The 8458-nt window shown below is 45.4% G+C and overlaps 1 protein-coding gene across 1 annotated transcript; it reads left to right on the forward strand.

Moving 5' to 3' along the window:
- Positions 1–444: 444 nt before the first annotated feature.
- LOC111667940 (protocadherin-16-like) lies at positions 445–8328 on the forward strand (the record flags this gene model as incomplete). Its single annotated transcript, XM_023423808.1, has 6 exons — positions 445–1473; positions 2451–2638; positions 2741–2837; positions 3229–3386; positions 4842–5688; positions 8089–8328. Coding segments are annotated over 6 exons (2559 nt in total), but the record flags the coding sequence as incomplete, so codon positions are not given.
- Between the last annotated feature and the right edge of the window lie 130 nt (positions 8329–8458).

An 8458-nucleotide genomic window follows, 5' to 3' on the forward strand; every position in this document is an offset into this window, starting at 1 on the left:
AGCAGTAAGACAGGTGGGGGCTCCACACACATGCTCCCTCTTCTTCTGTCTCACTCACTCACTCACTCACTCACTCGCTCACTCGCTCACTCACTCACTCACTCACTCACTCACTCGCTCGCCCACTCACTCGCAGCCCATATTGAACAGTTCAGTATACATTTATCAGTCACACTGGATCATGCTGAAAAGAGTTTCTTCTCTGCTCCCCGCACCACTTGTACAAATAGGTGTTGAGCCACTATACACATATAACTCTGAAATAACATCAGTCAAAAATTCCATGTCAGAACTTTGTTGATATAGTAACTTTCTGCATTTTCAGAGCTATTACAGTCATGAAAATTGAAAAATGACATCTTTGGAGTTTGCTCTTACTTCGGTGCTTTTAGTGCAGCCTCCTGGGTTGTTGTGACATGTGTTTTGTCATCTCTCTCTTTTCAGGCACCTCTAAAGATATCTCCTACACCATCAGCTCTGGAGACCCTGCAGGCTACTTCACAGTGGATCCTGAAACTGGGGCTCTAAGGACCAGTCTGCCCCTGGATCATGAAGCCCAGTCGGCTCTTGATTTGGAGGTGCAGGCCCGCAGTGGCAACCCTCCAGCCTTTGGCCAGACCCGTGTCCACATTACCATCGCAGACATCAACGATAACCCACCTGTTTTTCTGCCCTCGTCTTCGGAGTCCCTGCTGCTGCCAGAACACACAGAAATGGGCACAGTGGTGTATCGGGTACAAGCTGAGGACAGAGACTCTGGAGCTAATGGACAACTGAGCTTCGACCTTTCTTCTCCTAGTGGAATCCAGAGGACCTTCAGCATAGAACGCAGCAGTGGAGAGATCCGATTGGTGGGGAGCCTCAACTATGAAACCAGCCCCCGTTATGACCTCCAGGTGGTTGCCAAGGACAGTGGGGTACCCCAGCTTAGCGCTACCTTCATGCTAGTGGTTCATGTCCAGGCAGAGAACGACCACGGACCTGTGTTTGATACGCTCACCTATCGTGTGGAATTAAAGGAAGGTACTCCGATAAACACACGCTTCCTGCAGGTCAGAGCTCTGAACAGGGAGACCCCTGGCTCAGGTCACTTCAGCCCCCTGGCGTATCACCTGCGTCCAGATGGAGATGCTGCAGGGTTTGGCATTGCTGCAGACAGTGGCTGGCTGTTTGTGAAAAGCGCTTTAGACAGAGAAGTTAAGGACATGTATCTACTTACAGTGCTGGCCAGCGCTGGTCACGGACAGTTAAAGAAAACAGGCAGTGCCACAGTGCGGATATCGGTGACTGATGAGAATGACAACTCTCCTCGGCTCACACAGGAGAGGGTCTTCATGGCTGTGAGAGAAAACCTGGCTGCAGGAACAGGCTTTGGTCACGTGTCGGCCACAGACCGAGACAGTGGCCCCAACGGACGCCTCAGTTACCGCTTCCTGCACGCCGACCGCCACTTCCAGATAAACTCCCACACAGGTTAATTGAACATTTCTGTGCATGTGCAGTCACAACTGGTTTATTGGATTGAAGTGTTGAAATAACAACGTGGATTGCTTAGGTTTGCTTCATTAGGAGAAAATCTTTGTATTCATGCAACAAAGCTATATATGTACAGATGTGGAAGAGAGAGAGATGCTTAAATAACAACAAAAAAGCTGACGTAGTGTTTTTGCTGACTGTAATGTCATGCTGTAATAAAGCTGCTGTTGACAGAGGAGCTGGCCCAAGAAATGAAAGGCAGCATAACTAATATTATTTGGTGAATTTTGGATATCTTTTAGATGATGTGAAATATCTGCCTTCAAAAAACACTGGAGCATGTCTGATCCAAAAATTCGAAACAGTTTCATCACATCTGTCACATATTCTGAGCTAAAACCAAATCAAAACTAAAGTGAACTGAGCATGTCATTCCTTTCTACATAAGCTCAAAGATCCTCCATCAATGTGAAAAACAAGCTATCAGGAGTTTGTACAAAACATTTTTTTATTCTGTGCTGCTAAACATGCTGCTAAACATTGAAATTATATGTGGAAAATCATTGTTTAGTCAACTCACTGCGTCATCTGTAAAAGATGAGAGACTACAGTACTGCTGCCTCTTCCCCACTGTCATAAATTAGTCAGATGATGGTGACAGCAGCACTAAGCGTCTTGCTGGGCTCTAATTGGCCTGCTGAGCCTGTTAGTCTGTGGGTGGAGACTCAGACTCTGATTTGTGATCAGTTTCTGGCTGAGATGTGAGTCTCTGCAGCGTCTGCCAACCTTCCAGAATTCCTCTGTTTGTGTGTATGTACACATCTACACGAACATCTGCAAACTGTGCAGATGAATGTCTGTTACTTGTGTGTCACTGAGCAAAGCCTGCTGGCTCTTTAGACTCTCATCATTATTCCAGTGCTCTGGACCAGGGCCTCAGCATATAATCCCTCTCATCCCCCTCCTCTCCCCAGGTGAGATCAGTACAAGGACAACTCTGGACAGAGAGCAGCAGTCTAGTTACCAGCTGGTGGTGGTGGTACAAGATGGAGGTTCGCCCGCTCGTAGCGCCACAGGCACAGCCTTCATCACTGTCCTGGATGACAATGACAATGACCCCACTTTTACCCACAGCCAGTCGGGAAAAAACCTCATCATACAGGTGTGATGCCACAACACCAGAAAAACAGACCAACAGGAAATGAAATGTCTTTCATGTCTTTAGTGATATCTGATATTTTTATTGTATTTTTTATACCTGTAGGTGACGGAGGGTCAGTCCTCTGGAGTTTTACTGGGCACATTGCAAGCCAAAGACCCTGATGAAGGGGAGAATGGCACTGTGGTCTACTCTTTGTCAGGTATAGTAGCTGCAGGAAGTAAAGAGAGTTTTTTTTTTTGGCATTGACCTTTATTGTTTAATTGATTTTATTTTTAGATTTTCTTGTTTATTTTACAGATTTACAGACTATTGATGCTACTTTAGTGTGTTTATCTTTGTTGCTTTAGCGTGAAGCACTTTTTTAACTGTGTTTAGAAAAGTACGATGTAAATAAAGTGGATCATCACTGGTATCCATGCGTGCAAATACGGTCAACAGATGACACCATCAGTTTGAGTTGGTAACTTAGGTCTAAAAATGGCTTTGACTTAATGCTAACAAAATGCTACCTCTGACTCGCTGGCTTTGTGTATTCAGCCCTCCCACGCACATAATCTCCACTGACTGTTTGGACTCTCTGTCTCTCCCAGGTCCCAGGGCTGAGCGCTTCTCTTTGAACCCAAACACCGGCGAGCTGCGTTCATCGTCTCCCCTCAGCCACTCAGAGCGAGCTGAGTACACTCTGACGGTGACAGCCACTGACAGAGGACTGCCCCCTCGCAGCACCTCATGCTCGCTCACCATTCAGGTCAGACTTCCACTGGAGCCCGGCCAGCACAAACACCCTCACTACTCACCTATTTAATATCAAAGAATAGACTCGGGGCTGAGAGGATCCATGTCTCTGGGCCCCTCAGACTAGCTGCAGACATATCAGCCTCACTTCTGACAAGCTTCCCTCCCATCCCCTCCCTTTTCTTCCCCTGTGAATTTTCAAAAGGGAAATTTCTATCTGAAATGGAAAAGTGGGTCTGAATCAAATACTCCCAGCTGGCTTGTGATGAGGGCCAGCTGTAGCCTGCTCTGATCAAGGTCATACTCAATGACTTCAACACTTTTTTAATACAGTAGCCCTTTTTGCAAAGAGCGGCAGGGCTGTGCACTCACGTAAAACACAGCATTGAAAGTAATTCAGTTAATATTTAATATAGAACAGAAAATGGACACAATGGAAGAACCCTGGAAGGAACTTAGATTTATAGGTTCCAGGAAAATAGAGTTGCCATATAAACAGCTCCAGTAAGTGCCAGTTCACTTTTCCTCCTTTCCAACAAAAAAAAATAAAAATGAAAGTCATAATTATTAGTTAATTGGATTAAACAGTGCAAGTGTTGTTCTTGCCCAGTGACGCATTTCTGTAATTTCCTTCAATCATCTTTTCAGACTGATTTACTAAATCCATTGATGATAGGACGGGACTATACCAATTTATTTCTGGAACACTCCTTTTCCATCTAATGTGGAACCAATTTACAGCGTGTCATGTAAGATTTCACAACAAACACAGCTTATTTATGGAGTGCCTACTGTGGGAACTGTGCTGTAGGAGACAACGCTGGAGTACCCAGATCACCCCTTCAGCTTACAAAACATATGCTGCTGAAAATTTGATCAACAAATCCTCTTCATCTGCCTCCTCTCCCTCCCAACTCTAAAATTTTCTCAATTCGTGCTCGTCTCAAAGAAAAAAAAAGTCTTTTATTAAAACAACATGTCACGTGTTACTTATGGTGCTCTTTTCATACAAAGGAGAAATGTAATAATGTAGTAGTCTTTGAAGGCACTTGAACTGCTCATCAAAAGAAGTGTAAAGCTATACACAGTACAGGAATATGTCCCAGTGCTAAATTCAACCCCTCTCATCATGTCCGTCTCTGATTGTGTTACTTTTATCATCTATTATTTTTCCTGGCAGCGACATAAGTATCAGATTAAGTGTGATTAATGTTAGCAGGCGTGTTATTCAAGTCTATAAAAACCTCTTGTAACTGGTTTCATTTATTCCCAGTGAACACATTCGGTACAAGCGGGAGGAGTGGACAAAATCTGGTTTTGCTTTGCCTCAAATCCATGAAATATTTTCATTCTTTGTATTGAAAATTGTCAACTTAAGTTGCCACCGGGCATTTAAACGAAGCATTAGATCATCTGTCATGTTGCTTTGTCCTCAAATATACATACAGTGTTTTTTTCTTCCCTGCAGGTTCTCAGCATTAACAGACCTACTTCTAAGACCAATTCACTCTCCATATCTTTCAACTCCGTGGAGGAAGCCAAGCCTGGCTCTGTTATTGGCTCAGTCCGCCTCCATGACAGAGAAAGCCCAGAGGCAGGGGAGGTGACCTACACAGTGGTTGGGGGTACAGACCAAGATGGTACCTTTGTTGTTGACCGTCTGACAGGAGATGTGTATCTGGCTCGCCCCCTCGACTATGAACGGGACGCACGCTACACCCTGCAGATTGAGGTGGATGACTTCTCTCAGGCCCCTCCTAGCAGCACCCTGGTCCACCTGGGTATTGATGTGGAGGACAGCAATGACCACGGCCCTCAGTTCCCCGAAGACCCGATCACCATCGTCATCTCAGAGAGCATGGAGCCCGGTTCATCCGTCTATACTTTCCAGGCCATAGATAAGGATGGCAGCGGTCCCAACAGCGAGCTGAGGTACTCAATTCTCCACCAGTGGCCGAACAACCCTGGCCTCCTAAGCCTCGACCCCTCCTCTGGGGTTCTGTCCTTGGGCCAGGAGCTTGACCACGAGGTCACCTCCAACCTGATCCTGGTTGTAAAGGCAACAGACTCTGCCCTTGAAGCCAGCCAGAGACGCTGGGGTTCTGTCACGGCGAGGGTGTATGTAACTGATGAGAACGACAATCCGCCAGTGTTCAGCTCGCCAACAGCTGTCAGTGTGATGGAAGACCAGCCGGTGGGCTTTGTGGCGTTGTATGTCATGGCCAGAGATGCGGATCAAGGGGAGAATGGAAGAGTGACCTACAGCATCCAGTCAGGCAACACTGGAGGAACATTCAGCCTCAACCCTAACACTGGTGAGTAAGGCCCAGTGCCAATGCTGTAGGTCCTGTGTGCTTTAGGATGGGGTGCTGGATGGGTTACTGACTGACCAGTAGACCAGTCTGCATCTCACTGAGGCCAATATTGCAGATGCCATGCTAGTATATTGTTGAAATAGATCATGTAAAACATTATATAATTGAACATAATTTGGGGTTATGCAAAATCATTCATATTGTTTCTGGTGATAGCATCGTGTAAGTTCTACATCTAAGAGATCTCTCTGCTTTTTATTATTATTATTTTTTTATCGTAAGCAGCAGATACTACAATCAGTTATCAAATCCTGGACTTTCCGTTATTTCCTTACTTTCCACTGGGCCCACTCGTTTTTTTATATATGAATAATACTAAAATAATTTTTATCTGTATATGTCCAGCACCTTGTCCAGCACCACTTTACTGTGTCATGCAAATTCTCTTGCTAAAGTTGAAATATTTTAAGTTTAAGTGAAGAAGAAAATCTGCATCTGTTGACCTCTGTTTGGGTTTCTTCGTGAACTTTTTGAGCGTTTGTGCCACCTCTGAATTTTGTCTTGCATTGCATGTGGATTCACCTTTTCACGTGCTTCCACACAGCCCCACCCCCACACCACATTTGCCAAACCTCCCCCTCCACAAACACACAAACCCTTATAATACTCTGCTTACTTCTAAGTACAGCACAACTCTTGCTTCACCTTTCATGACTTATTTCTCTCAGTTGGAGGGCAGACAGACGGGGCAGCCTGCCAAATATTAAACACACACGGACACACATACACATACACACGCATGCGTGAGCACACACATGCACCCACAACCCATCATCTGTTATTGTGGATCTATTCCCATGAAAGACCAAAGAGCCTCCTGCTTGGGCTTCTGGGAACCATTAGAGAAGGGATCAGTTACGCGTGTTTATGTGTACGCACGTGCGTCTGTGTGTGTAGGCATGCACATATGTGTCTGCGTGCTTGCATGAGACTCTGTCACTTAGTCAGCACTGACCTTGGGCTATTTGGTCCTGTGGGCTTTGTTGTGGTGTTTGAGACACGTGTCGACGTTGGCTCCGCCCTCCCCTTCAAGTCGCCAACCAGGATGCCCCCCGGAGCAGCTCGGGGATGGAAACATTCAGGGTCTGTCATGCATGTTACCTCTGCTTCAGCCCAGTATGTGCGCTCATCTTGTAGTGTTTTCATGCACACTGGTTATTTGTTAGAATCATGACAGAGTTAATCCTCTGAGCACCTGGTTTGCTCCTGTTTTGGGGTCATTGACCGAGACCTGGGACCATCTCTAGACACTCTGTTTTCATTACTTTTGGCATTACAGTTACCACAATAGAGAGAGCTATCAAGCTATTATTAGGAGTCTGTAAAGTCACAGAGTGAGACATATCCTCATCGCTCATTGTCAGAAGCGAGGTCATTAATTTCACTTTTGGAGCTGTTGATATGGTGAATTGCCTCTCTGCAAAAGACAACACCATTCAGGGATTAACACATCAAATGTTGATAAATGGCCTCTGCATTCAAGATGATAAAGATATGTTTGTTCTCAGAGCAACCTCAGCTAACCCTTATACTGCAGCCCAAAGTGTTGGCGCCACAAACTCCACATAGGCTTAAGATGTTGGAATAGAAAACATCCAAAATAAAAACTTTCCCCTGTTTCCACTGTTATGTTTTTTTTTTTCTACCCATGTGTTATCTGTGACCAGGGAGACGACAGGATCACAGAGGAGTCAAATTTGGTGAAAATATTCCAGCCTGTAACTCCTACCAGATTAAAAGCTTAGGGGCAAGTTATCTCAGTTCGAGCAAGATACAAAGTGAAAAACACACAAGAAAGTTAAAACCAAAACAGCCCTAGCCCCCTCTTTCTTTAACAGTTGCAGCTCATTTTAAAGCATGAAATTGAAATTGAATCAATGCAAGCTCTACCCTCTTAGGGCAGGATAATGAAAAGGCAAGGGTGCCCCTAATTTCTTCAGAGCACGGCAGGCCTGGTTGTTGCGTGTCTAGAGCGTGTGTTTACTGCTTCTCTCTCGATGGCTGCGGCATTCTCCAATGGAAAATCTCGTAAACTGTGGCCAGACCATTGGGCTGTTACAGCAGTGGTGGTGGTAGCACTCAGGTAGGCAAAGCTGTGTGTGTGGAGGAGATTAGCCCTGATTTGGCCCTCACACGGCAACTTTTCACACCAGCGTTTTAAATCACTTGACTACACACAACCGTGGAAAGTGGCGTGTTTTATTGCCTTTGATAGCATGCTTTCATACTGTAGTTGTCGTGTGTAAGTGCCTCTGGGAAACAGGCTGTAATAAGGCACACCCACACACACACACAGGAAATCTCTCCTCACATTTCCCCCTCTGATTCATCTCTCTACAGGCTCTCTGTCTATTTTCAAACCTCTGGACCGTGAGGAGCGGGACATCTTTAACCTCACAATAATCGCTGAGGATCATGGGATACCCCAGCACTCGGCGAGCCAGCTGCTGTGTGTCCATGTGATTGATGTTAATGATGAGGTTCCCTGGTTTGAGGAGAACCAGTACGAAGCCCAGATCTCGGAGAACCAGCCTCCAGGAACTAGTGTGTTGACAGTGTCCGCCTCTGATCAGGATCAAGGTGAGGCATACAATGTGCACTCACTTAATTACTGTAGCTGTGGCCCATATAATCATATTTTTTAATCAACAACGCTTTCCCAGTGAGCACTGATTTGGTAGTTTTCATTTCAAAATAAAATTGGAAAGAA

This window comes from Seriola lalandi, unplaced genomic scaffold (assembly GCF_002814215.2).
Source record: "Seriola lalandi dorsalis isolate HSWRI2012SDOR001 ecotype SW California unplaced genomic scaffold, Sedor1 jcf7180002003806, whole genome shotgun sequence".
In the NCBI taxonomy this organism is placed as follows: Eukaryota; Metazoa; Chordata; class Actinopteri; order Carangiformes; family Carangidae; genus Seriola; species Seriola lalandi.